Source organism: Cervus elaphus, chromosome 10, assembly GCF_910594005.1.
Source record: "Cervus elaphus chromosome 10, mCerEla1.1, whole genome shotgun sequence".
NCBI lineage: Eukaryota > Metazoa > Chordata > Mammalia > Artiodactyla > Cervidae > Cervus > Cervus elaphus.
The window spans coordinates 41,374,694-41,402,678 of record NC_057824.1 but is presented as its reverse complement, the minus strand read 5'-3'; the positions used below and the strand labels follow the sequence as shown (position 1 = coordinate 41,402,678).

Here is a 27,985-nt window from a genome sequence, read left to right as displayed (position 1 = left end):
ATCTTCAAGACCATATTTAGGAAGCAGGGCTGAGGGAAAAGGGACCAACTGTCTCCATGATTCAGAGATCGGAACCAAAGAATAGCCAACGAACCAGGAAGACCATCACAACCAGAACTGGTCTTTATTGAGGTGTCAGGGTGCAGCAACACCATGAAGGAGCAGAGCCCGAGGACTAGAGCACAGAGGCAGCATTTAAGTGTTTTCTTAGACTTGCAGCCTGGGTGTCTGGGCCAGGAGAAAGGCAGCGTGTGGGGGGTGCTCATGAGGACTTCAGGAAGTCCCTATATTTGTCCAGGAAAGAGGCAGACAGGGTATCGAGCTCTTGCCGGAACTCCTGCAGAGCCTTGTCCTGCTCCGCTTGCTCCCCCGACATCTGCTTCTTGTAATAGTTGATGTAGAAGCTCACCCAGTCGTTCACCACAGTCACCATGGCTTCTTCAGAGACGGCAGGATCAGTGAAGACCTGGGGGGGCGGTGTGGGGTGGGATCGGGGTGGGGGGGCGATCAGAATTTGGCAAAGGAGACCCGGCTCAGACATGTGGTTCAGGAATATCCACAAACTCTGACATCCATTTTTCTCTGATTTGTATTCCTTGTCTCTCATGGTTTCCATCAGCTCCACCATTACCCTCCCCGCTCCAAGTTATTCTCCTTTCTCTGTCCTTGCCCACCTCCCAACACTTCTGGCCTGTCCTCTGAAACAGAGCACCAGGCTTACCTGCTGATTCAGCAGGGCGTTGAATTCCTTTATTCCTTTAGAAATGAGATCCTTATTGGTCTGAATAAGGGCCATCTGCTTGGTTAGAGAAAGAGATGAAATTTAAGCATCCTTTTCTCCCAGTCTCCTCCCTCCCCTCTGAGGATCCCCGGTGCCCTGCAGGGTCACCTCCCCTGCACCAGCCTTCTGACCCTGAACTGCCCTGAGATCACATTTCTCACCTTCGGGTCCAGCGGTGCTGTGTAGGTCTCAGCCACACTTTTCAGTCTCTGGCTGTCCCTCTGTGCCAAGCTAGATGTAGACAAGGGGTCCAGTGTCAGCCAAAGAGGGAAACGCCCTGCATTTAGGTCCTGAGGGAGGGTGATATGTCAACCAGGGGAGGGGACGGAGGGAGAGGTTCCCCTGAAATTAGGAAGATAGCAAAGCCAAGAGAACAGATAAGTGGAGAGACCCAGAAAACCACACCAGGGACCGCCTTGCCCTCCCTGCCACATCCCAGAAAGGATCACAAAATTAACAGTGACTGATCCCCCATTGCAAGACAAGCACTTTAAAAATCATCCGCCTACAAGTGATGGCAATTATTCTTCCAATTCATAGATGACATATTCATAGCAGCTAACATTACAGTTATGATTTGTGCGAGGCATTATTTCAAACAAGTATTAAGGTATTTATTCTTGGGAGTTCCCTGGAGGCCTAGTGGTTGGGATTCAGGGCTTTCAGTGCTGTGGCCCAGGTTCAATCCCTGGTCAGGGAACTGAGATTCTGCAAGCCACACAGCATGGCATTAAAAAAAAAAAACAACAACTCACAAAGTATGTATTCTTATAAATGCTTCCATTAGGCCAGTTCCAATAACAGTCATAATTTTTCAGATGAGCCATTTATAAGATGGGAGGACTGGACACTTCCAGGCTGAGTTCCACTGGAATGGACACACATTTGTCTTACTCTCTACCATATATATCATCAGATACTTGACAAAGCAAAAGTAACTTTTGTCATCTTTAAAAATATTTTCCTAATGTTTTCCATTTTAATAGATTTTTTTCAAATTTCTAAATCACCATATACTAATTGAAATAAATGAAACATTATAAAAATACACACTGAAAAAGTGGATCATTTTTCTCCTTCCCCCGACAAAGTAGCCAGCATTAAAGAGATATGTATTTTCAGTCACATCTTTCTCCATTCAAAAACCAACATTCAGGGACTTCCCTGGTGGTCCAGTGGTTAAGACTTTTTCTTCCAATGCAGGGGTTGTGAGCTTCATCTCTGGTTCAATTTTTGGTGGGGGAGCTAACATCCCATATGTCTGGAGGCCAAAAAATGAAAACATAAAATAGAAGCAATTCAAAAACAATAACAAATTCAATAAAGATTTAAAAAATAGTCCACATCTTTAAAAAAAATCTTTTTTTTTTTAATCTTAAAAACAAAAACCAATGTTCACTGGCACTTGTGCACTCAGTTTGTTGATATGCTTTTTGTTTATTCCATTATCCTAATTAACATACAGCAAAATTAACTTCCTTTAGGTATACAATGTATGGATTTTAATATGCAGATTCATGTAACTACTACCACAATCAGGATACAGAACATTTCCATCACCCCCAAAACTCCTTCGTGCTACCCCCACCCTGATCCCTGGTGGTGGTTTAGTCGCTAGGTCATGTCCGATTCTTGCGACCCCATGGACTGTAGCCCACCAGGCTCCTCTGTCCATGGGATTTTTCAGGCAAGAATACTGGAGTGGGTTGCCATTTCCTTCTCCAGGGGATCTTCCCAACCCAGGCATTGAACCCAGGTCTCCTGCATTGCAGGCAGATTCTTTACTGACTGAGCTATGTGGTTGTCCCCTCTTATCCCTAAACCCTGCCAGCCACCGATCTGTTTGCCATCACTACAGTTCAGTGTTTTTGAGGACGTCAATGCAGGAGACCAGGGTCGGGTCTCAGCAAGAAAAAGAAACAGACTAATCAACAGACTACTCAGCAATAAAAGAAACGTGTTGTACTCATGACATCATGGATGAATCTCAAAATCATTAGGCTGAGCAAAAGAAGCCAAGCATAGAAGACATATACAGTGGAATTCCATTTCTAGAAAATTCTAGAATAAGCAAAAGTAATCTACAGTGGCAGAAAGCACTGTCAGTGGTTATCTGTGGCCAGAATACAAGAGTGGAGCTTAAAATGCAAACGTGCCAAAGGGAACTTTTTTAGATAGAAATACGTATCTTGACTATGATGAGCATTCTCATACACTGTTAGTAGGAGTGTAAGTTGGTAAGGCTTTTTTTCTTTTTCTTTTCGTTTATGCACATGGGCTTAGTAGCTCCAAGGCATGTGGGATCTTTCTGGATCAGGGATCAAAATGTCTCCCGCATTGGCAGCAGATTCTTTACCACTGAGCCACCAGGGAAGCTCCAGTTTGGCTTTTTTAGAGGGATGATTTAACAATGCTTGTTCAAATTAAAAAGCACATAGGGTGGGGAGGGGAGAGTGAGACGAATTGAAAGGGTATCATTGACATATACACACTACCATTTGTAAAATAGATAGCTAGTGGGAAGCTGCAATATAGCACAGGGTGCCCAGCTGAATGCTCTGTGACGGCTTAGAAGAGTGGGATGGGGGGTGGGAGGGAGACTCAAGAGGGAGGGGATATATGTATACCTATAGCTGATTCACGTTGTTGTTCAGCAGAAACTAACGCAACGTTGTAAAGTAATTATGGGGACATAGAAAGTGGCACATTCATACCAAGGCATACTTGCAACTATTAAAATAATGAGATAGCTACACATGTGCTGATATGAAAAGGTATCAAAGATGTTAAATTAACTACAGTTAGAGCAGGCTACCTCAGGCCGAAAGTATGGCAGTGGGCATTAAACATTCAAATATATTTCTCTCTCTGTCAAATGGCAAACAATGTTTACTTCTGGGCATTGACTGGCATTTGTTGAAAATGGAAAGAGGGATAAATGTCAAGGGAGAATTTGACCTTCTCCATCTACATTATCGTTTGAATTATTTTACAGTAAGAATGTATCATTCCATTTTTATAATACTTAAAAAGAATACAAAATAGGGAATTCCTTGGCAGTCCAGAGGTTAGGACTCTGCACTTTTACTGCAAAAAGCCCAGGTTCCGTCCCTGGTTGGGGAACTATGATCCCATAAGCTACGTGGCCAGCCAAAAAAGAAAAAAGATGATGTAGTTCTGGAACTATTAGCCTCCAGTTGGACTCCCGCCTCAGAGCCCAGAAGTATAGCAGCTTCTCACTAAATAACTGTTGAATGACTGGGTCAATGAACACTTGCAGCTTTTCAGCTCTGTCTTCATCTGTTTGATGAAGTCCCATCAAACTCCAGTTTGGGTATGCAAACTCCAGTTTCCTGTTCAAATGAGAAATAAAATAATACCTACAAGGGCTACTGAGAAAATAAATTAATTCATTTCACAAAAAGGTAGTTGGCACCTGACCTGTGTCAGGCCCCGGGACAAAGACAAACTTCTTCTCCCCTGGGACTCTATGTTCTAGCAGGGGCAGTGAGAGGATGAATCAGTAAAGGGTAAAGTCTGAGCAATGGAGCAGGGCCCAATCTACAGAGCTCTGTGGGCCATGACAAGAAGTGCATATTTTATTTTATCTATTTATTTGGAAGGCTGAAGGGCAGAAAATTTCCAGTGGAGGGTCAGAGACACCAGAAGGAAAACTAACAAACAAAAAACTCACAAACCAACCAAGAGGGAAGCTTAAGGAGGCCTCAGTGATCATTTGGTTCAAGTTCTCAACATGCATGCATTTATTCATTCATAAATATCGTTCAGACGCCTACTATGTGTTGGGTACTAGGAATAGGAGTAAAATATAGTCTCTGACCTCACAGCAGAGAAGGCGCCTGAGGCCCAGAGGGGACACTGACTTGCCCAAGGCCACACAGCTAAAAATTCTGTGACTGCACTGGGTCGCAACGCAATTCCCTAGGGACGCCCCCTTCCCTTGTCCCCATAACCGGAAGTCGCGGGTCACTGCAAAGCCAGTACCTCCAGGGTCTGGCGAGTCAAAGGGCTCCCGCGGCCCCAGACAAGATGCTATAATGAACTAGGGCGAGAAACGACCAGCCCCGGGAGGTCGAGGCAGGGCTGGGAGGCCAGAAGCAGGGGGCCCTTTGGCGGAGGAAGATTGTCCCTCTGCAGCCGCCGTAGTGGAGCCGGAAGTGTCTTGTGGCCACGTTTCCCTTGTTGCAGGACTGAAGGAAGGGTTTCAGGATGGCTGATGTCTTGTGCTCCGAGCAGTTCGGCTCTGGGGCGGCCCGGGGCTGCCGCGCTGCCCCCGACGGGAGCCTGCAGTGGGAGGCCTGGGGGCGCAGCTGGTGGGGATTTTCCGGGGCCTTCACAGCGAAACCCGGAGGACGAGATGGGGGCGGAGGGGTGGCTCCCGGGACTGCCACCCCACCTCTCTCCCGGCTGTTGGCCGTGTTCCTGCCTCAGGGCTTCCCCGATAGCGTCAGCCCGGACTACCTGCCCTACCAGCTGTGGGATTCCGTGCAGGTCAGCCTGGCCGACTGGGGAAGGGAGAGACACGTAGCCGGGGCAGGGGAGACAGCGCCACCCGTCCCTTCCCACTTACAGACTGGACACTGAGACCCAGAGAAGAGCTGTGACACGTCCCAGGCCACACACCCCGTTGAGGTCGCTGATGATAGATCTCAGACCTCCATGCACCGGCGTTTACTCCTCACCCCACTTCTTTTCTTCTCCAGGCCTTTGCTTCCAGCCTCTCCGGCTCCCTGGCCACCCACGCAGTCTTGCTGGGCATAGGGGTAGGGGACGCAAAAGCCTCTGTTTCAGCTGCCACGGCCACCTGGCTCGTGAAAGGTGAGCTGGGCCCCTGAAGTCTCACCCATCGCTCCTCTCAGCCCTGTCATCGTCTCTGTCCTCTTTTTCCTTCGACGGGGAAGCCCAACCCCTCCTTTTCCCTTCTCCCAGTGTTTTGACATCTAACTGAGCTGTGATGAGTATGTTTATGCATTCCTGTCTGATTAAATCCAGGAGCCAAGTCTCCCCGGTTCCTCGAAGAGTGCCTTGTACCGTTAAAAAGCAAAATTCAACTGAGTAAAACATTTGTGTTGTCTTTATTGACAACTGGTGAATAACACAGGGCAAGAATAGCCTTATCACGCCCACCAGCCTTGCAGCTGCACTCTGTTCCCCATACATGCTGTCCAGTGTCCCTTAATCATCTGGAGCCCAGATCCCTAAGCAAAACGTTCCCCTTCCCTTTACTCCTCATCTGTGGAGGACTGCCTGCGAGTTCAGTAATTGAATAAAACTGCCAACTGCCTGGGGTGTGGGAAATTAGTGAATTCTAGACAAAAACAATTTTGTAATAGGTCCTGAGTGGCAGAGAGGAAGTTTGGGGAAGAATGAAAGGTGTTTTGGGTCCTCTGGGAAAGTAGATGATCTATAAATAATAATAGTAACCATCTGTTGAATGTATACTGCTTTTTGAAAAACCATTAGGGGGGGTGGAGAGTGCACAGAGATACAGTTTGGTACCATGCCCTGTAGAGAGTGAAGCAGAAAAGAAAGGGGGAACTGTTTTCCATCAGGAGGGCCCTTGGTTGCCTCTTGCATTCTTTGTCTTTCACATTTGTTCCCAGTGGGGATTTAAATCAGACCCAAAGCTCATTGCTCCTACTGTCAGCCTGGCCACAGCTCTGGTGAGCCTCCCTGGATCTTTTGAAGAATCTGGGACTCCTGCTTGTACCCTTAGCATTAACCAAACTGTCCAAATATGAGTCACCTCTGGAAAGAAGCTCTTCCTCTGAGAGTATATGTCAGTGGAAAAGTGGTGATCTGTGACTCTTGAGTTGTCTCTTCTTTTAATAATAATAGTTCCTGCACAGTACTTATTATGTACCAGTCTTTGTTTTTTTTTTTTTTTTTTTGTAATTTTGGCTGTGCTGACTCTTCATTGAGCATGAAGCCTTTCTCTAGTTGCAGAGCACAGGCTCCAGAGCTTGAGGGTTCAGTAGTTGCAGCTCACGGGCTTAGGTATGTGGGATACCAGTTCCCTGACCAGGAATCAAATTTGTGTCCCCTGCATTTGAAGGCAGAATCTTAACTGCTGGACCACCAGGGATGTCTCAGTATACCAGTCTTTAAATGTATTGATTGAGCATTCACAATAGCTCTGAGATGGGTGTTGTCATTGTGTCCAATTTGTAGATGGGGAAACTGAGACATAGAACAGTAACTTGCCCAGGGTCACAGCCAGTAAGTGGTGGGGCTTGGATTTGAACCCAGGAGTTTTAGTTGTAGGGTACATTTTCGTACCTCCACACTGTTTAATTTGGATCTTTTCTATTGCACTCCTGTTGCTTAAGTGTTTGGAATGCAGTGGGAGCCGGGGTCAGTAGTTTCGTGTCATTTCTAAGCACTCTAGTCTAATCACCAACATATTTATATATGTCTTCAGCTCAGGCAGGTTATTAAGAAAAAAACAAGACCATTTTAAGACGAAAAAATATCCACTTACTATAAAGACTGTTGTTGACATTAAAAGAAGCCCCATTCATTAGAAAGGATGTTACATACTTGTTTCTTTCAAACATGAGAAATTTGCATGCAGAGCTTTACATAAAAAACTCCCTTGGAATTTTTTGATGTGGTCATTTTTAGTTACAGGTCTCTTTATGGAACATGGTGTTAACTGTCATAACTAGTGATATTAATACTACGAGCAGCCAGTATTTTGACAGCCTGCTGTGTGCCAGGCATTTTTGCACACTGACGTGTAGTATATAGCTTAATCTCTGCAACAGCCATACTGGGTAGATGCTGTTATGAATTCCTTTTCCAGAGGGGAAGCTGAGGCACAGAGAGGTTTAGCAGTTTGCCTGTGGTCACAGGGCCAAGATTTGGACCCACACTGACTGACTCCTGTGTCCTACATTTTTTTAAAATTTATTTTTTGATTGAAGGATAATTGTTTTGTGGAATTTTGTTGTCTTCTGTTGAACATCAATATGAATCAGCCATAGGTATACATATGTCCCCTCCTACTTTTTTTTTTTTTAGCAACTGTTTAAAAAAATTTTTTTTTTGAATTTTTCATTTTTGGCTGTGCTGGGCCTTTGCTGCTGTGCAGACTTTTCTCTGGTTGTGGCAAACGGGGGCTACTCTCTACTTCCGTTGCATGGAGTTCTCTTGTTGCAGAACATGGACTCTAGACACACAGGCTCAGTAATGGGATCTTTCCAGACTGGGGATCAAACCTATGTCTCCTGCATTGGGAGGTGGTTTCTTTGCCACTGAGCCACCAGGGAAGCCCCTGTGTCCCACTCTTAACTGCCACACTCTTTTGCCAATTAGAGTTTTCAGAGGGAGCCAAGTACAATTTGTGGACAGCTGATCCCTTACTAGGATTCGAAAGTTTTTAGATCTTGCAGTTCAGCCAATTGTAAGTGAGGCAAAGAGAACCAGGTAGGAGTTAAGTTTCCTAGAGTGGTGTACAGTGTAGACTTTCAAAGGCAGTAGGGAGGATGTGTGTCATTATTGTATCCTAGTGCCAGCCTCCACATCTGACAAGGGCTTTGCAGATGGCCTCCAGTAGAATAGTCCCCTTGTCACGTATGTATGTCCTTCATCATGGTTGCTCTCTGCTTTTGAGCCTGGAACCATGACTCTCTGAATCACTGTGGTCCGCTACACCCTGCCACACATACACCTCCCAGCCAGACCCTCATTACCTGTCATACAGTGGGCAGCCAGTAAGCACTTGTGCAAATGAAAGTCTAGTGGATTCCAGAAATTTCTCTGACTCACCCCAGCCTGAGGAAGCCTCTCCTTCTGCCCTATACTCCCAGCTCTCTTGTCCCCAACCTGCAGTTCAAATCCTTTTCATTTATTTATACTCTAATGACCGTCTGTGAACCCACTTTCCAGCCTAATAGCTAGAATATCAACAATAACCTCTGAATTTTCCACAGAGGGTTTCCTGCTTTTATTAAAAAAAGTTTTACCATATTGATGTATATACCTCGACACTATGGTGTGTAGTTTCAGTTGTCTTCAAGCTTTATGAAGAGCATTTGTAGTTCAGTCACTAAGTCGTGTCTGGCTCTTTGAGATCCCGTAGACTGCAGCACGCCAGGCCTCCCTGTCCTTCACCATCTCCCAGAGTTTGCTCAGACTCATGTCCATTGAGTCAGTGATGCCATCTAACCATCTCATCCTCTGTTGCCCCCTTCTCCTGTCTTCAGTCTTTCCCAGCATCAGGGTCTTTTCTTTTATGAAAGCATCAGGGATTTTTTTTCTTTTACGAACAGCATATTGTGCTGTATGTAGTCTTCATGACTGACTTTTTCATATAGGATGATGATACTAGGATCCATCCATGCTGATGTGAGTAGTTGTGGTCCATTGGATTTTCATAGCTGTCTAATATGCCCCTGAGTAAATGAGCCAGAATTCATTTATGCATTCTCCTGTTGGTGAGCATTCGGTGTCCCAGTTTTTTGCTGTTATAAACAGTGCTGCAAAGATTCCTTCTGGTCCATGTCTCTTGGTGTGTGTGGGTACCTAGTTATCTGGGGTACGTACTGAGGGACTACTAAGTCTAGGCACTTCTGGCCCCATCGTGTAGCTAGAACTTACTCAACTGGACTAAGCTCCCAAAGGCAGTGACCCAAGATGGAAAGCCATCTTGGTGCCAGGCCCCACAGCACCCAAGGCTCTGGCTTGTTCCTTACCAATGCCTCTTTCCCCCAGATTCAACTGGCATGCTGGGCCGCATCGTCTTTGCCTGGTGGATGGGGTGAGTTTTTCTTCCTGATCCACAGAGTCATGTCTGTCTTATCCCTGGCTGTGTTTTCAGCTCCCCCTCTTTCCTACCCATCTCCAAGGGAGGGGAAATTTAGCAGGTACATCAGAGCTAAGGAGTCTTTAATGAGCACCCAGTACAGGTGACTTCCTGGGGTCACCAAGCAGTGAAGCCATAGAGCCACTGCCAGGATGAGATCTGCCTTTAAGAGCACTGATTGGCCCCTCTGATGCCCATCATGGGAAAAAACAGAGGGAGCCAGGATGCTCTGAGCATCCTTTGCTGGCTTGTTAAAAGAGATGCCTGGGTGGGACAGTGCTCAGCTCAAAAGGAATGACCCTCCTGCAGTGTGGTGGCTTAGACACGTAGTTGAATTGTGGAGAGTGGGCTTGGGGAGGTCATCGGAATCCCTGTCCCACATGGGATACATGTCACCATCTACCCAGAAGGGACTGAGGGCCTTGTGCTGCCTGCTTCCTCTTCTGGTCAGTACTGGAGCATCTCAGGAATGATTTAATATCTGCCATCAATCGTGGTTGTGAGGTGCAGTGAGCTAGTGTATACAAAGTGCTTAGCACGTAATAAGTGCTCAGTAAACGCCAGCTGTGATTACCAACCCAAACTGGGCCTCACCAGCTCTCTGTGTATCCTCTCTAATCCTTCTAACACCTATGTAGAGTAGGATCGAATGGGTACCTCGTCCAGATGTAAAATAGGCCAGGTCACAGAGCTTGTAACTGGTGAGACGGGATTTGAACCTAAAGCCTATGCTCTTTCTGGCATCGGAGCCCCCATGTTCTAGTCCTGCCTTTGTTGTGTATTAGTTCCCTCAGGAGTTCCCCATGTGCACCCCGTGCCCCACCCAGGAATGCTCTCTTTCTGTCCAGAAGATTTCACATTCAGGGTGAGTGTTCATGCTGCAAAGTCTGAGCTCGCCCAAGGGCTATAGTGTCTCCTGCCACTGGGATCTTGGAGAAGGGGGTCTCTGGGGGTTTGTACAAGGGTCCAGGAGTCACTCCACCTTCAGAGGAGGGAACCATCCATGGTGTCGCGAAATAGAGATGTCCTAGGCTGGGTGTCAGAGCCTGGCTCTTTCTCTTGGCAATTCCATCCCCATCCTCCACGTGATCCGAGGGCAGTTGTACCCCTCTCCAGGCTGGCTGTCTGTAACACGCAGGGCAGCATTTACACTAAATGTAGTGCTTACAGGATATGCGGGCTTCTTGCTGGGTACCCTCTGAAGTAGGAGGAAGAGAGGAGGGCAGATGGCAGAGGAACCAAGGGATGGCCTCTCTCCCAGGAGGGTCGGGATGGGGAGCAGCCACAGGACAATCAGTTTTTCCTTCGGTGCCTCATGGGTTAGTAAGGGGGAAATGTGAGTGACCACTGAAGGTCCTCCCTGCTGATGGCAGCATTTCAGGCAGCAGTGACAGTGTGGGGACAAAAGTCTGGCTAGGGTGTGGGTTCTTCTTCTGAGCCCTTTAGACCTTCCCAAGTCCTGAGGATGGCGCGCACTGCCCACAGGATGTGTTTTCCCCTTAAATCCAAATTGTTGACCAGTGTCTTCTCCTCCACAGGAGCAAGATGGACTGTAATGCCAAGCAGTGGAGGTGAGAAAGGGCTGGAACCGAGGAGAGGGGAGTCTTCTAGCATGAAGGTCTTTGACCTCTGACCCCTTATCCCTTCCCCAGGCTTTTTGCTGACGTCCTCAACGACATCGCCATGTTCCTCGAGATAATGGCTCCCATCTTGCCCTTCTGTTTCACCATAACCGTCTGCATCAGCAACCTGGCCAAGGTACCCATCTTGGGGCACCCCCATACCCAAGATTTCTGCCCTGGTGGTGCTTTGTGGGGCTCACTTGGAGCCCCGAGGGCAGCCCAGCCTGGGCCCTGTGTTCAAGGCACTTCTAGAAGAGTGAGAAAGTTCAGATGTCTCTTCTCGGACCCAGCAGTGTATTCTGATCCTCCTCCCCAGCCAGACGCCCTCTACCTGCGATGGTCTAAGGTGGTATCTGGAGCCGGGGGATGGGTGAGAGGGTGAGAGACCTCTGAGTAAGAGATAGAAGGGGAGATCCATTGTCAACATCATGGGACCAGCCCTCTGGCCACCTTTCATTCTTTCCATAAAATATTTAGAGTGCCTGCTGCATGTTTGGCGCAGAATACAGGCCCTCCCATCTTTGAAAGAAAGCTACACGTAATTAAATGTTTATTGAATGATAGCTATAGGTATTTCAGATGAGAAGTACAGGACTGCAGGAAGGGTCAGCAGGGACTCTGGCCTGCTCAGGGGATGTTGGAAGGTCTTGCCTGAGAGTGGGCCCTGAAGAATGAGTGTGAGCTGCAGGGTGGGTGTTGTGGGCAGAAAGAGCATTGCGGGTCATGGTCCAGTGGCAAGACGGAGTGCAGACCAGACAGCGGGGCTGGAGGGGCAAGTGGGGTGAATCTGGGCTCCTCCTCTCTGCCAGGCTGCTCACCCTGGTGGTTCCTTCAGGTTGGCCTCATCCGAAGACCGAACCTGAGGCCCAGCCTGTCTTCCCTACAGGATTAAGTACCTGGCACAGAGTAAAGAGTCCAGAAGACACGTAATTGATCTCCCTGACAATCCAGTGGTTAAGATTCCATGCTTCCACAGCAGGCTTGGTGTTCAATCCCTGGTTAGGGAAGTTCTACATGCCTTGTGGTGTGGCAAAAAAAAAAAAAAAGAAGACCTAAGACCTATCGCAAAGGCCCAACCATCCCTTCAAAATCTTGTGTGTTATTCCACGCGGCACAACTGACATTTAGGAGCCAACAGCTCTTTATGGTGGAGGCCGCTGAGCTCCCTGGCCCAGAACTGAATGCTGTGAGCACCCCTCCCCCTCGAGGGCAGGAAACCCTGGAGGAAAAAAAGATTGTGACCTCTGCCAAAATACTGCACTGAGCTCTGCTCTGAGGGCCTCAGTCTCTTCATCTGTCAAATAAGGGACTCCAACATGGCTGTGAACTCCCCCTCCCCACTTCCCACCCCTCTCCAGAGTTCTAGTCTCCGGTGACCAGCACCTCCATCCCCCAGATGCAACAACCAGAAGCCTGGTTGTCATCCATGCCTTCGCCTCCTCCCCCTGTCGCCTGTCACCCTCACCTAAGCCTCCATTCAAGACTGTATTTTCCCCTCTAAAATCTCTCCAGTCCTTTAATGACTGCATCCCCATGTCACCTGGTGGGTCCTTGTTGCTTAAAAAAAAGTAATTTTCCGAGGTCATCTCCCTGAATCTATTCTCGCCCCTCTTCAGTCCTCAGAGCAACCCCATAGTCCTTATTAGAGTGGAAATTAAATCAGGTCACTGCCCTGCCTGTTGGTATAAAGACCTCAACCAGGCTCTTTCGGTTCTGTGTGATCAGGTCCCTACCCATCACTGCAGCCTCCTTTCATGCCGCATTCCTCTTACCTTTGAACAGATGCTGATCATGTCATCACTGGTTTATTTGTTTACTATCTGATGATTTCTAAGTTTCAGGAGGGCAGCAGTTGTATCTGAAGTCTACCACAGCACCGAAATGTGTATCTGACATCTGAGAGATGTGATAAATGAGTGAAAGCCTTCAGTGGCCCTAATCAATGAGTTCCCATCTCAGAGGGAGAGCCCTAGGAGGTCAGGGCCACTGGTGTGGGTTTTGAACTGGCCTGGAAGGCTTGGCTAGGCCTCGACTGGGGCAGGAAGAGAATGGAATTAGTTCCAGGCAGGGAGAATGTAAGCGCCAAGTTGCAAGCCACACTGGGTCTGGGAGCTCCGCCAGGGGAAGAGGCAGCTAGAGCAGACGTTGGAGGCTGGGGAAGTTCTGGGTTAAGAATGGCCTTCGGGTCTTCACCTTGGGGGAAGAAAGCGAGTTTCTTGGAACTGGGTCCACAGGGTGGCATGGCCGGCACACCTTTAGTTTTCTCCTGGAACAAGACATGGGAGGTGGGCCTAGTGGAAACGCAGGGTGAGAATGGGAGGCCAGGGACAGCGTTCAGGCTTTCAGTGTGGGGTGGCCTGAGGCCTACTTTTTCCAAACTGGTTTGAGCCATTTGCTTGCTCACCCCCAGAAACGCTCGCGTTGCCGCAGCTCACAGCCCCTCTGACGTTCACTGTCCCCCTCCCCACCCAGTGCCTCGTGGGTGTGGCTGGCGGGGCCACTCGGGCCGCACTGACCATGCATCAGGCCCGGAGAAACAACATGGCGGACGTGTCAGCCAAGGACGGCAGCCAGGTGAGCAGCCGGGATTGGAGGGAAGGAGCGGGCGCACGGGGAATACGGGGGTGGGGGCACAGTGTGGGAATGTGAAGCGACCGGCTGAGGGCTCCTGGGGGGAGCGCTGGGAGACAGGCGGGAGGAAGTGTCGGTGAGTCTGCGGACAGGTCATCAGGTGTGAGGGCTCGGACTCCGTGGCATCAAGGCCAGGCTGGTCATCTCAGGCTCTGCCCGCCGCCCCTGTGGCCAGGAGTGAGCCCCTGCCCTGGACCTCGTCCTCTTTAAGCAGAACCTCACCCTGTGAGGTACGTATTCTGATCAGGTGAGGCCCCACATGTTAAAGCTCCTGGCAGGTTAGAAAGTGAGGTGGCTGGAGTCACTGGCCAGAGGCTCCCCCTTGGCAGTTAAGCAGGCCCTTCCCGCCCAGCCGCTCGCCTGACCAGAGGAGCCTGGAGTGGGGGTGGGGACATTCCGAGGGCCAAACCCTTAAGGAATGGGATCCCTCTGTACCCCGCATGCTAAGTGCTTATGTGAATTGTTTAACTCACACCAAGCCTCTAAGATAGATACTATTATTATCTCCATTTTACAGATGTGGAAACTGAGGCCCAGGGAGGTCACAAGTGTGACATCGTTTTCTTTGACATTGAAGCTATTTAGAAACATTTATTCTGGGGGCTTCCCTGGTGGTCCAGTGGTTAAGACTCCACACCAGTACAGGGGGCGTGGGTTTGATCCCTGGTCAGAGAACTCAGCTCCCACATGCTGGGGTGGAAGTGGGGGGTGCGTGGTGGAGTGGGGAGCATGGCCAAAAAAAAAACCCAACAAACCTCTGTTCTTTCCAATCCTGCTTTCTGACCTTCTCTTATATGATCCTGTGAAATAGAACTTCATTTTAAAAAAATTAAAACTAACTCTTTTCAATAATATTAACACAAGTTCTTTTTTTTTTTTGGCCATGCTGTGCATCATTTGGGATCTTAGTTCCCTGACCAAGAATTGAACCTGTGCCCCCTACACTGGGAGCAGAATCTTAACTACTGGACCACCAGGGAAGTCCCAACACAATCTAATATTTTTTAAGCATTAACCATGTGCCGAGTATTTCATTGTCTGAACTCATGAAATCCTTACAGTGGATTCATGCAGGGTGTCATTGTCGCCTCTCTACAGCTGAGGCAAAAAAGACACAGAAAGGTTGATTCTCCTTGGGTCCCCCGGGCTTGTCCCTTCTCTCAAGAAATGGTTGGACGAGTTCTTCCCCATTGTCTCTTCCAAGGTTGTTAGGGAGTGAGTACACCAGGCCCTGCTCTTTAGGATCTCCCAGCCCCATGCTTGCTGTCTCGCCTGCTCTCTTTCTAATCTCCAGGCCCATTTTCCAGGGCCCCGGGGCTTCCTCAGTTCACAGAGGCGGTAAGGCCACTGGGGCACCCGAGACCGGTGCTCAGCCCGGGACCAGGCCGCTGCTTTCTGAAACTGTTGCTTTGCTGCCACTCCATGCGGCTGCTGGAGATGACTGTTTCCACCCCGGGGAGGGCCCTCTGTTCCTGAGCTCCCAAGGCCCCTGACCCCCAGTTTACACTCACAGCCTACCCCTCTGCACCAGGACCACCTATCCCAGGGACCCCCGTAGTCAGGGGCCCCAGTTCAGACTTCTTCTCCCTCCTGATGAGTCAGGGGTCGTGGCCATGGGTCTTTTCCCCTAAGGTAGGCTCAGTCAGGCCGTCTTGGGCCATCAATGGGGTCTGATAACATTGATTCTCTGGGGAAGTTGGAATTTTTGTGCATTTCTTCCTAGGTGGTTCGTTGACCCCTTTGCAGAAGTATCTGCCTGTTATTGCATACCAAGGGGCTGGAGGGATCGGCCTCTTTTTTTGTTGGCCACACCATGCAGCATGTAGATTCTTAGTTCCCTGACCAGGGATTGAACCCATGGCCCCTGCAGTGTTAAGCATGGGGTCCTAAACACTGGACTGCCAGGGAAGTCCCAGATTGGCCTTTTTAAACCACCAAGTAAAGTTGTTCTACTCTGTGGACACTTACTTGCCTGAGTGTAGGGCTACACAGGTGATGCTTGCAAAACAAAGAAATGTTCCATAGGCATTGCATCTAGCTGGGCAGAGAAGCAGATGTATCTTACATGATGGCTCACTCATCAAAAACATTAAAAATTTCCTAGGCACCCATATCGGTGTAGGGAGCATCTGGGGCAGGGAGGACTGTGGTGAAAGGCACTCAGGGATGTTCAGTCTGGCCTGGAGGGGAGCCTCCAGCTCCCAACCCCTCTGCCGTTTTCCAGGAGACGCTGGTAAACCTGGCAGGGCTCCTGGTCAGCCTCTTGATGCTGCCCCTGGTGTCCGATAGCCCCAGGTAAGCCGGGATCCAAGGCAGGGAGGAGGCGCCTAGCTGGGCCTCTGGTCCCACGGACCCGCTCACTCTCTTGCCCCAGCTTAAGCCTCGGCTGTTTCTTCTTCCTCACTACCCTCCACGTCTACGCCAACTACCGAGCCGTCCGGGCCCTTGTCATAGAGACCTTGAATGAACAGCGGCTCTGGCTGGTCCTGAGGCACTTCCTCCAGCGGGGAGAGGTACTTGGCCCCACATCAGCCAATCAGATGGAGCCACTGTGGACAGGTGACCCAACCCCTTGGGCTCAAGCCTTATGTCTCCTAGCTCCTTCCTCTGCCTGGGCATCCTGACTCCAGCTTCCCACAGGTTTCTGGTCATCTGCGTCTCTATCCTTGGGGGCCCCCCTACACTGCGTGACGTCCAGGTGAGTGGCCCAACGTCTCCCGCCCATCACCGCTCTCACCCGCCCCCCACCATGTGCTCCTTGTTCTTTTTTTTTTTTAATAAGTTTATTTATTTATTTATTTTTGGGTTTTTTGGTCGTTGCTGCAAGGGCTTTTCCCTAGTTGCGGAGAGCAGGGACTACTCTCTAGTTGCAGTGCAGGGGCTTCTCCTTGTGGTGGCTTCTCTTGTTGCAGAGCACGGACTCTAAGATTTGAGGGCATCAGTAGTTGCATCACTTGGGCTCAGCAGTTGCTGCTCCCAGAGTACAGGCTCAATAGCTGTGGTGCACAGGCTTAGCGGCCCCGTGGCATGTGGGATCTTCCTGGATCAGGGATCGAACCCATGTCTCCTGCATTGGCAGGTGGATTCTTTACCACTGAGCCACCAGGGAAGCCCGCGCTCCTTGTTCTGATTGTCACTGGCCTCCCCTGACCAAGCCCTGCCTCTCTGGTTCTTCATTTCCACTGCCGGTGGGGGGTAGGGGAGATGTCACTGTGGGTGCTTGAGGGCAGGCGGTGTACACCATGAATATGTGGGATCTTAGATCCCTGACCAGGGATTGAACCCATGCTCCTTGTAGTAGGAGCGCTAGAGAAATCCCAGATTGGCCTTTCTGAACCACCAAATAAAGTAGTTCTATTCTGTGGATGTTTACTTGCCTGAGTGTAGGGCTACTCAAGTGACTATTGTAAGACAAAGAAGACATGTTTGTTGATGTGTTTGTTGGATGTGGGGGAGGGTAACAGCTGAGGGGCGGATGGGAAAGAGGTGCAGGACAGCTCGGGTTAACGATTAGGTGGCTGTGCAGTGACTGCATGGTCACGCCTGCCTTCTCTTCTCCCCGCCCCCGACCGACTGCACACTCTTGTTTCCTTCAGTGTCTCTGAGCTTCAGCAGCTGGTTGAGGGGCACCGGGAACCCTACCTCCTTCGCTGGGACCAGTCACGAAGTAAGTGTGCCGTGTTCTCCCAGCTTTAGACTCACCCTCCTGGGCTCAGCCTCTCATTCCTCCAGCCCCAGGGCCCCAAGCTCAGGATACACACTGGACAGTTTGGAGTCTGCCTGCTGTCTTCAGGGGAGCTTGAAGCTGAGATCAAATTCATTCAAATTAAATAGCTGCATGCCCCTGTAAAGTTCCCTTGACCACTCTGTAAAGTGGAGCTAATAATACCTGCCTTATTATCTGCAGGGTTTTTGTGAGGATCAAAAAAGGTGATTATGTAAAAGCACTTTTACATTGTAGCACACACAAATGAGATTGTGGCCTCTGGTTCTCCCTGAGGAACCACTTTTGTCTCCTTTTCAGGTCACCTCTTGAGGAAATAGGCACTAAAGTTTAATGGTCTGCTGGTTGTGTGTTAAAAGATGCTTATTCTTACTATCTATTAAAGACATGCAAAATAAGCCCACCTCAGGGAGCTGCTTTGAAGTTGTATCTTGGAAATTGGGCATTTTAGCTTGGCCAGAGCATTGGGGAGCAACAGGAGATGAAGTTGGAAAGGAAAGGGTGGGAGCTGGCCTTTCATGCCAGGCCAAGGCCTTTGGGCCAGACAGGGATGAAGCAGACTGGTAGGCCTGAGAGAGTTTCAGAGTTGGCCCTTCCCTGGTACCAGTCTGTCCGTGGGTCTCTCCAGACCAGGTACAGGTTGTCCTGAGTCAGATGGCAGGACCTGAGGCCATTCTAAGGGCTGCCACTCACGGGCTGGTGCTTGGAGCCCTGCGGGGAGATGGACCCCTCCCAGGAGAGCTGGAGGAACTGAGGAACCGAGTACGGGCAGGTAAATGCCTCACAGTCTAGGCTGCTGCTGACCAAAGCAGGGTGGAGAGGGGAAGGAGCCTGTTTGGCTTGGGACACCTGGGAGCTTCTGGTTCTTCACCCCGTCCAGGTCCTGAGAAAGAGAGCTGGGTCGTTGTCAGGGAGACACACCAAGTGCTGGACAGGCTCTTCCCGAAGTTCTTGAAAGGTAACATCCTTCTGTTCCACGGCTCCTGGACCTTCTCCCCAGAGGCCCTGCCTAGCCCCATCCCTACCCCTCTATCTGGGAGGTGGAAGACCTGGATTTCTCTCTGTGATCTCAAGTCTGGGTCTCAGTTTCCCTGTCTGCAGGATGGGGAGGTTAGGATGGTCTGTGAGGCACTCAGTGTTGACAGACTATGGAAGCCCAGTTGGCACTGGAGAAGAGGAGTGGGGTGGGGGGTGGCTCACAAATTACTGATGATGATCTTTCATTTAGCCCCTACTCCATTCTAGCCCTTTTCCCTGTGCTGCTTAATGAATTCATACGGCAACCAGATGAGGTTTTAGCCTCATTTTACACCAGAGATCACCCCGCAGAGGCAAGGGGAGCCTGAGCAGTACACCCAGCCCGTGCTGCGCCTTACCCCTCTCCCCAGGGTTAGCCCAGAGTCTCCCCCACAGCACCACCCCTCTGCCCTCTCCCCAGGTCTACAGGATGCGGGCTGGAGCACTGAGAAGCACCAGCTAGAGGTGGATGAGTGGAGGGCCACGTGGCTCCTGAGCCCAGAAAAGAAGGTCTTGTGAGCAGCCCCGCCGGAGGCCCAGGTCTCAGACAGGGGCCTGGAACAAGGACACTGGCCGCAGCAGGACCTAGGCAAGGCAGCTTTATTTGTTCTTAGGGCAACCACAGTGGCCAGCTGGCCAAGGCCTCACAGGATGTGGCTACTAGTCAAATGGACTGGGCCCCGGGCAGAAACAAGGCAGACAGTAGGGATCCCGGGGCCTCCCCGCTACTCTCCGGCCCCAGGCCCTTCTCACCGCTGCGGGCTCCCCACCCCGACTCATTTCAAGGCTGTGGCTCAGGGTGTCCAACACAGTGGGCCTCAGGCATAAAAGCCCCAGAGGAACGTGGCCACGGCCATCATGAGCAGGGCGTTGAGGTTGACGACGCGGGCCCAGTGTGGGTCCTCACTGATGTCCTCCAGCTGCCTGGCTGCGGCAGCTGTCTCCTCCTGGGTAGGGCGTGGGGGGCTGCCCGCCCCACCCCTGCTCACACCACAGAACCAGAGCAGGCACTGCCGCAACAGGCCTGGCCTTGGGGGCGGGGGTGCTGGGAGAAATTGAGGCCTGACAGTGAGTCTGAGGACACTCGGCTCCCCCAGCTCCCCGGCCCCAGGTCCCGGGGGCAGTGCCTTACCCTCCATCTCCACTGCGTGCTCAGGGCACCCGTTCTGCACGGGGGCTGCGGTCGGACCTTCTAGCTCCTCAGCATCCAGGTCCTCCCTCTCCTCCTTGCTGTGCCGGAGACTGAAAACCAGGCGGTGGAGCTGGGGAAGGGGGGAGCACAGGCCGAGTGGGAGTGCCATCCCCCCACCTCGCCCCAGAGCAGGAGGTCTCCCGTCCACACCAGCACTTCCTCACGTCTCTTTGTCCAGCCTGCACAGCAGCCCAGGACCACCTTCCATGGCTGCCCTCAGGCTAAACCCGAGCTCCTCAACTGAGTGTTTAAAAACTCTTCGCCATGCTCTGCCCTCAGCTTCATCACCCCCATGTCCCCGGTCTACACTCACAATTCAATTCTAGTACTTTAGTCTTCCAGTCCTGCCAATGCGGTGTTCCTCCCTGTGGGTGTTTGCTACGAGGGCTTCCTCTTGCTGCCTTTGCCCCTTCTGCACCTGTGGGGTCCTGCCCCTCCTTCTGAGCCCCAGCTCTTTTGTCCTGCCCCCCAATCAGCTCTGTCCTGGGGCACCCACCTTCCCGCAGCACAAGACCAAGCCCTCTGGGGGCTTTTGGGATAGTACCAGGTCCTTCCTGGCCACCACTCAGGCCAAGGCTCTGGGGGGCTTTCACCTCCCCCATGATCTTCAGGCCACCTCCAAACCACCGCAAATAAATATGATTTAAATAAAAACATTGTGGTTGCTTTGCAAATGAAGCTTCAAACTGGACTCCTTGGTCTGCCCTCACCAAACCTTACAGACATTCAGGTCCTCCCCACTGGGAGTCATGGGAAGCAGACTGCAGCCTCCGGGGTGGAGAGGGGCCACACCCGCCCACGTTTAGTGCCCCCACGGGAGGCCTGCACTTACGTGCTTGCGCGGGATGGGCGGTGTGCACAGCGAGACCACGAGGGTGAGGAGGCCGGAGCAGACGAAGAGCAGGATGGCGAAGTAGAGGTAGTGGACGCGGCAGAGAAGCTCGGGGCACGCCGAGGGGCGCACGCAGCTGCCGGAGCCAAAGGAGAACTCGGGAACCAGGCGTGCCAGACCCATCAGCAGGCCCCCGATCAGTCCCCAGAAGGCGCCCTGCGGGGTCCAAGAGCGTGTCGGCCTCCTCGGGCGTCCAAGTCCGGCCCCAGCGCCCAATGTGCACACACGCTCACCTTCTCGTTGACTCGGGGCACGAAGAGCGCCAACACGAAGACGGCAGACACCGGCGGCGCCAGGTAACTGGAGACCGACTGGATGTAATCGAAGAGCTGCCCGCCCTGCGCCGCCTGCACCACGGGCAGCCAGGCCACCGACACGGCCACGATGAACACCACCCAGAGCCTGCGGTGGGCGGCCAACGGGAGGTTTCACCCAGGACCCTGTCTCCCCCTGTCCCTACTGCCCCTTCCCTCGGGGCCGAGTCGTAGGGCCGGAGATGGAAAACCCAGGCCCACCGTCCTACTAGCAGCAGCTCGCGGTCGCCCGCGCGGGGCCGCAGGCGCGTGTAGATGTCCATGGTGAAGAGTGTGCTGCTGCTGTTGAAGATGGAGGCCAGCGAGGACATGAGCGCCGCCAGCATGACCGCCAGCATGAGTCCGCGCAGACCTGCGGGCGGACTGCAGCCGTGAGTCTGCGGCCGCGAGGGGGCGCCCGAAGGGTGCGGGCCGGGCGAGGGGTGACGCCTCGCACTGGCGCCTGTGGGCATGGGGGGCAACCCGGGGACCGCCCTCACCATTGGGCATGAGCTTCACGACGAGCCGCGGGTAGGCGATGTTGGAGCAGCCCACCTCGGTGCCGCACACGCGCTTACACACCTCGGGCACCACGCACGCCACCTCGTCTGCGGGAAGGAGGGCGCCACGCGGCTAGGGCGGGGCCGGGTCTGGAACTTCGGATCGCCGAAGTGGGGACCGGGAATCCCAGTGGAGAAATGGGATCCCCAGGGGGGAGGCGGGACTGGGTGGCCCACATCTTCCAAACGGGAACGGAAATGGGAGACGGGCACTTGTATCCTCCACTGAGAAAGGGGCTGGATGGGGCTCAGGATTCGGGGTCGGGGCGGGGTTTACCGTTACCCGGGTAAAGAACGCGGCTGATCATGCCCGGCATGACCATGAGGAACATGGGCATCAGCTTCAAGTAGCCGCACAGGATGCAGCCTGCCTTGATGTGGGTGAGGTTTTTCCCAGCCAGGCAGCGCTGCACGATGACCTGCGACGAGGTGCTTTCGAACTACCTGCGTCCAGTCCCGGGTAACTCGCCGTCTCTCTGGCCTCACCCCAAGTCGCCTCTCTAATCCGGGCCCCGCCGCTGGCCCCTTGAGGCGGACAATTCAGTTCCAAGAGCAGACCTCGCCCCTTGGAACCGCCTCCATCTGGGTAGGTCTATTTGGCAGGCCTCTCGCCCGCCCCCCCCCGCCCGGACCACGCCTTCCACCTGGCTTCCCAGGTGGGTTCAGGCTTCACCCATCTCAGCTCCGCACCCCCGCAGGTTCTACCCCGGCCTCGCATCCCGCCGCAGCCCCGACCCCTCACCTGGTCGCTGCACCAGTACCAGCTGGACACGATAGTAAGCCCCAGAAGCAGCGCGGGCCATGGCAGGTCCCCCGTCACAGGGTCCCGGAGCAGGTGGTAGGAGTCCGGCCGGGGTCGATAGCAGGAGCTGGAGATGTTGCCCACGGCCGGATCCTCGGATACCGTCAGGGACGTCACTGCCCGCAAGTATTTGTCGAAAAGCCCCGAATACCCGCCCACCTCGTGGAAGGCTGTGAGGGCAAGGCTGTCAGGGGACCCGGCGCCCGCGACAAGGCCCTCCCTCGGACCACCCCGCCCCAGACGCGCGATGTCCCTGCTCCCAGGTGGGGAGCTCTGCGACCTGCGACCTCCGCGCCCCTCCCCCATGGGCTGAGCCCGTACCGTAACCCATGAGGACGAAGGCCCCCGCGAGAATGACGAAGGTCTGCACCGTGTCCGTGTACATCAGCGCCGCCAGCCCTCCTGCAACGGGCCTAGGTCAGAGGGCACAGCCCAGACAGGCTGCCTCTAGTACATAGATTGTCTTTGCGCGAATTGGAAAAGGGTTCCCCTTTTCCAATTAATTTTCCTGGAGGGCAAATTTCAGAATGATGGCCCATTCTCCGAGCTCCTGCACTCCGGCATCAGGAGGCAGGGCTGGGTGAGCACAGTGGGGCTGAGTTTGGGGCTCCACGGATGCCAGATGCCCCCCGTGTAGGACCTCCACTACAGGCCCTTCTCTAAGTCCAGGTTTTCTCGTCTGTGTAACAGAAGGAGGTGATCCTGTAAGATCCAGTTCTCAGTTCCATCCCATCCCTAGGGGCCGGGCCGTACAACAGGCCTTGGCATCAGGCCCCACCCACTCTGGTCCGGCGTCAGGCCTCAGACCCCACCCCGTTCCCCCCGGACCTGCACTGGGATTGGTGAGCTATCCTGGAGTCTGGCCAAGTCCACTCTCCCCTACCAGACGTTAATAAAAACTTAAGTCTTCCTTGTTGTCCAGCCCAAGAGGGGCTCGGAGCTATGAATTTCCGGACCAACCTGCTTTCCAAAGAATTAGATCCTTCTGCTCACATCACACTTAACTTCTCCAGCCCTCTTTACCTTTGGTGACTCCTCTAAGCCCCGCCCACACTCCACACCCCTAAGCCCCGCCTACAGTCCATGCCGCTAGCACGGCTCCCTTCCCTAAGACCCCGCCCCCGCCACCTGTCACAGTGTAGATCATGGTGATGACCAGGAGCGCGATGACGGAGGCATAGATGTTCCAGCCCAGAGCCTGTTGAATGAATACTGCCCCGGAGAACATGTCCACCTTGGGGGAAGGAGCGAGCGCGCAGGTCAGGATCCAGGGGCCAGGGTGGGAACCCAGGTCCACCTCCTGCCCAGAATCACGACCCAACGTGGCCACACCTCAAAAGTGCGCTCATTTTTTGATACCTCCCACTATGGCTGTAGCCCCAGAAACCGATTCCTTCCAGGCCCTGCCTCCATGAGGGTTGTTACAGCGACGGTTCCTTAGTTGTGCCCCCTCAGGGGCTTTCTAGAGACCGCCACTGGGTGGTCCCACTCTTCCAGGGGCCCGTTCCGCCCGTCACGCGTGCTTACCGAAATCTTGGTGAAGATGTACAGAAAAAGCGAGAGCACGGACAAGTAGAGGCGGATACGACGGCCGCCGAAGCGCTTGCGCAGGTACTGCGGCATGGTGATGACGCCCGCGGTCAGGTACACCGGCACGAAGAGCCAGCCAAGTAGCAGGACCACGAACAACGCCTGCGGACACAGCGCGACATTGGAGGGTGACTCCCCGCCCCAGATCCTGCTCTGAGCTCGTCCTCACCCCCACGGGGTCTGAAGAACCTTCCTCTCTTGGGGAACATGCTACTCCAAGGCAAGGTTGCACCAGGGCCCCAGAGGACACAAATGCAGACGATGACCTTGGGCTCTGGGCTTTCTAGACAAGGTCTTGATACTTTGCTGGGCCCTTAACTACAGCCCTTCTTGCCTTCCTAGGCCATGACCCCTGGCCATCTCTCCCAAGATGACCCCTAGACTCCTCCTCCTCCCACCCCCAGCACCTGAATCCAAGTACAGACCCTTCAGCCCAACCCCAGCCTCTGCCTCCCCTCTCCTCTCTACCCACCCAAACCTTCCATCCTTCAAGGCTCAGCTCAGAGGCCTCCTCCTCCAGGCAGCCCTGAGCTCAAAGCCCTGATCTCCCCAAGTGTCCGAGGCAAGCCTCAGTCCCAGAGCTTCCTCTCCTGCCCTTTTCTGTGAGGGGCTTTCATTTGGCCTAAAGGTGCTCATAGGCCACCACTTCCAAGAGCATCAGAAGAAGCACTGTACCAACTTTGAGACTGTTCACCCCATTTCAGAGAGGAGTAAATCGAGCCCAATGAGGGTGTGGCTAGTTTAGGCTCACATAGCAATAGTGAATCAGACCACCTGCCATATCACAGTATCGAACACTATTATTTGTGTGATCAGTTTTCTTTACAGCCATACTATGATTAACTTTGTTATTAAAACACTGCTTACTAACAGACTCCTTCCTATGAATTCAAGCATCTTACCCCCAATGCTGATATGATCAGCACTGGACCTCCTCCTTTGGACCTACCCTTGCCCTGATCCTGGGATCTCCCACCCGCTTCTGCCTCCAAGCTGGCTGCCTGAGCATCACTCGAAGCCCAGCCTCACAGCACAGTTGGGAAGTCCCAACTCTGGTCTCACACCCCCACCTGGAGCCTCTCCAGGTGTGACCCTTCCAGGGGGTGGTGGGGGTTATTAGCCAAAAGGAGGGACTCACATTCCACTCAAATCCAGCCACCGCCAGGCCGCTCGCCGCACCGGTCCCTGCCAGGCCCACGAAGTGGCCACTGCCGATGTTACTGGCGAAGAGAGAGGCCCCGACCTGGGTGGCCAGAGGTGGGGGTGAGCCAGACTGTTTCTCCAGGCCTCCTCCCGCACCACAGCCTTGCCTCTCTCACCGGCCACCACACCATGCTCCGTCCCGCCAGGAAGTAGCCGCCGACGGTGCCTCTGTTGGTTCTGCACATGGACTGGGGGATGGGAGTGGGGAGAGGCCTGGGTTCGGGGCACATCTTTGGACCTCATTAGCCTCCTCAACACATTCCTCAGCCTTGTTCCAGGCTGAATATTAACCAGCATGCGGCTCCCCTGATGATTTCCCCCACCGGACTCCATCCCCAGTCTCCTCCCAAGACACAATTCCACCCAGGCCCTAACCCAGCATCCAGCTTCCCAAACCCGAAAGTGGCTAGATGGGGCCTGACTTTCCTGTGGGCTCTGGATATGGGTTTCTGCTCAGCTAGCTGTTATGCAGACAGGGGAACAGAGACCTCATTTAGAATGCTGTCCCGATGAAAAGCCACCGACCCCTTAAAACTAGTCCAGCCCCAAAGTGGGCAGACAAGGCGTGAATGAATGTGGGCTGGGCCGCCCTGAAACTATCAAAAGAAGAATTACTTGTCCCACACTGGGTTTCTCCCTCAAAGATCCAGGCATCCTTCCCCTACCACACATAGGGCTCCCTGAGACTGCCCCCCAGGTTCCAGAAGCAGGGCCCTAGCAGCATCTCCCAGCTTCTCACCCACAAGCCGACACCAATGACCAGCAGGAAATAAGCCGCGATGACTAGGATATCAGCAGGATTGTCAATTAGAGCCTTCTGTTCCCCCAGCACTGGTGCTGAGCCTGTCTCTGTGTGCTCCTCCATTCTGCCCACGATCTGCCCCTCAGGGCACTAGCCCCTGGATTCCCCCCTGGTAAGGATTAATGGTTACCCCAGGGGCAGTGAGCCAACAAGTTCCCCCACTCCCCGGCTTTGTTTAGCTGAATCAGGCCTCACAGAGGCTGAAGGCTGTGGTCCTGGGGAGCTGGACACTTTCAAATTCAAGGGTATTCCCCTTCCTGGGCCTTAGGACCCATCTATTCTCTAGACACTTGGGCTCAAAATGATTTCTTTCACCAGCTAAAAATGCCTATCCTTCAGCTTTAACCTAAGGAACCTGGCTGAGCTAGCCCCCAGTTCAAACTAATCCAGAGGAATAATTTTCTTTCTTTTTTTTTAAATTGTTTAAAAATAATTTTATTTATTTTTAGCTGTGCTGGGTCTTCGTTGCTGTGCAGGCTCTTCTCTAGTTGCAGCGAGCAAGGGCTTCTCTTTGTTGCAGCCTTCGCCTTCTGGCGGCTTCTCTTGTTGCAGAGCATGGGATCCAGGGTACCTGAGCTTTGGTAGTTGCGGTGTGTGAGCTCACTAATTGCAGCTCCCAGGCTCTAGAGCGCAGGCTCAGTAATGGTGGCGCACAGGCTTAGTTGCTCTGTGGCAACTTGTGGGATGTGGGATCTTCCTGGACCAGGGATCGAACCTGTGTCTCCTGCATTGGCAGGCAGATTCTTTACCACTGAGACTTTTTCTTTCTTTTTGGAATATTTATTTATTTGGTTGTGTCGTGGGATCTTCGATCTTCCTTGAGGCATGTAGGATCTTCAGTTACAGCATTCGGGATCTAGTTCCTTGACCAGGGATCAAACCCGAAAGCCGAGTCCTGCCCCACTGGACTGTGAAGGAAGTCCCAAGGAATTGTTTTTGGACTCAAATCTGACAGTGTCACTCCTCTGCTCAGGAAACCTCCAGAGCTCTCCATCACACCCAGGAGGAGGCAGGAGCCTCTCATCCTGAGGTTTAAGGCCTGCCATGCCCCGACCCCTGCCCACCCTTCCCCTTGCTCCTCCATACCAAACCAAGGATGAAATCACATTTCCTTCCCATGCCCGTGCCCTCCCCAGCCCCTGGATTCTCACACCCTCCGAACTTTTCTATAAACTGTGCCTTCTGCCTGGAACACCCCCCTGCCTCCCAAATGGCCAGCTCCTACTCAGCCTTCAGTGCTCAGCCCATGGCATCTCTTCGGGAAAGACTTCTCTGACTTTACTGACACAGTTCTGAGTACATTGTGTGGACCTTGCCTGGGTCCAGATCTGCCTCCCCAGTAGACCAGCGACTCCCCCAAGAGCAGGGGATGACTGGATTCATCCCTGGAGTCCCATTGCTCAGCACAGGGCTGGACGTGAGAAGGGAACAGCTTGATAAATAGATACCAGCTCCTCTATCTTTCTAGAAGAACTGACCAGACTTGGGTGTCTGATTATAGTAGTCGGCTTCATGGTGGAAATGAGAACAGAGAACAATATTTTAGGGGAAGGTGATGAGTTGTTTAAGGAATGCCTTCATTATGGTCCCTTCAAAAACAGACTCTAAGATGGGAATTGGGGTGCAAGAACTGTATTGGGGAGCTGATCACAGTCAGGTCTGGGAAGGAATGAGGAAGAGAGACAAAGAAAGGAGAAAAGCCAATAAACAGTGCGTTGATGAAAAGGTTACCACTGTGGGACTTCCCCGGTGGTCCAGTGGCCAAGACTCTGAGCTCCTAATGCAGAGGACCTGGGGTTTGATTCCTGGTCAGGGAACTAGATCCCGCATGCCACAACTAAGACCCAGTGCAGCCAAATAAATAAATAATTAATAAATAAAATATTTTTTAAAGAAGTTACCACTTTGACAATCCCAGTGGGGACCCTCTGAGACACTCACCTCAGAATTGATCCCCAGGAACCAGAGAGCTAGGATAGTTATTCACCAATCCCTATCTCTAACTGGTTGGAGGTTCCGAGGTTACAGAATCCCACCCATCCACCCAGG

At 52.5% G+C, this 27,985-nt stretch overlaps 3 protein-coding genes across 17 annotated transcripts; 1 reads left to right on the top strand and 2 right to left on the bottom strand.

The window, feature by feature from the left end:
- Positions 1-100: 100 nt before the first annotated feature.
- On the bottom strand, positions 101-6,133 carry LOC122701659 (alpha hemoglobin stabilizing protein). 13 transcript variants are annotated; one of them, XM_043914836.1, is made up of 7 exons: positions 4,787-4,809; positions 4,022-4,134; positions 1,835-2,042; positions 1,537-1,649; positions 943-1,071; positions 722-799; positions 101-466 (listed from the first exon to the last, which is right to left on the bottom strand). In XM_043914836.1, the coding sequence occupies exons 4-7, from the start codon at positions 1,606-1,608 to the stop codon at positions 263-265; spliced, it is 483 nt and encodes a 160-aa protein (XP_043770771.1). In that variant the 5' UTR covers positions 1,609-1,649; positions 1,835-2,042; positions 4,022-4,134; positions 4,787-4,809; the 3' UTR covers positions 101-262. The 13 variants fall into 13 exon arrangements, with proteins under 13 accessions (XP_043770771.1, XP_043770773.1, XP_043770770.1 ...); XM_043914838.1 differs by lacking the exons at positions 4,022-4,134; positions 4,787-4,809 and adding an exon at positions 5,373-6,133; XM_043914835.1 differs by lacking the exon at positions 4,022-4,134 and having other exon boundaries at positions 4,787-4,925.
- On the top strand, positions 4,960-20,443 carry RUSF1 (RUS family member 1). The gene is made up of 13 exons (XM_043914834.1): positions 4,960-5,293; positions 5,506-5,620; positions 9,518-9,563; positions 11,147-11,179; positions 11,261-11,366; positions 13,703-13,804; positions 16,086-16,156; positions 16,236-16,420; positions 16,502-16,559; positions 17,458-17,528; positions 18,214-18,357; positions 18,466-18,543; positions 19,024-20,443. The coding sequence occupies exons 1-13, from the start codon at positions 5,012-5,014 to the stop codon at positions 19,119-19,121; spliced, it is 1,389 nt and encodes a 462-aa protein (XP_043770769.1). The 5' UTR covers positions 4,960-5,011; the 3' UTR covers positions 19,122-20,443.
- On the bottom strand, positions 19,187-26,028 carry SLC5A2 (solute carrier family 5 member 2). Of its 3 annotated transcripts, XM_043914833.1 has the most exons (14): positions 25,874-26,028; positions 25,251-25,322; positions 25,070-25,174; positions 23,869-24,033; positions 23,470-23,575; positions 22,663-22,743; positions 22,282-22,511; positions 21,823-21,958; positions 21,480-21,587; positions 21,202-21,352; positions 20,920-21,088; positions 20,627-20,842; positions 19,735-19,864; positions 19,187-19,647 (listed from the first exon to the last, which is right to left on the bottom strand). In XM_043914833.1, the coding sequence occupies exons 1-14, from the start codon at positions 25,997-25,999 to the stop codon at positions 19,421-19,423; spliced, it is 2,022 nt and encodes a 673-aa protein (XP_043770768.1). In that variant the 5' UTR covers positions 26,000-26,028; the 3' UTR covers positions 19,187-19,420. The 3 variants fall into 3 exon arrangements, with proteins under 3 accessions (XP_043770768.1, XP_043770766.1, XP_043770767.1); XM_043914831.1 differs by having other exon boundaries at positions 19,187-19,864; XM_043914832.1 differs by lacking the exon at positions 25,251-25,322 and having other exon boundaries at positions 19,187-19,864; positions 25,874-26,017.
- Positions 26,029-27,985: the final 1,957 nt, after the last annotated feature.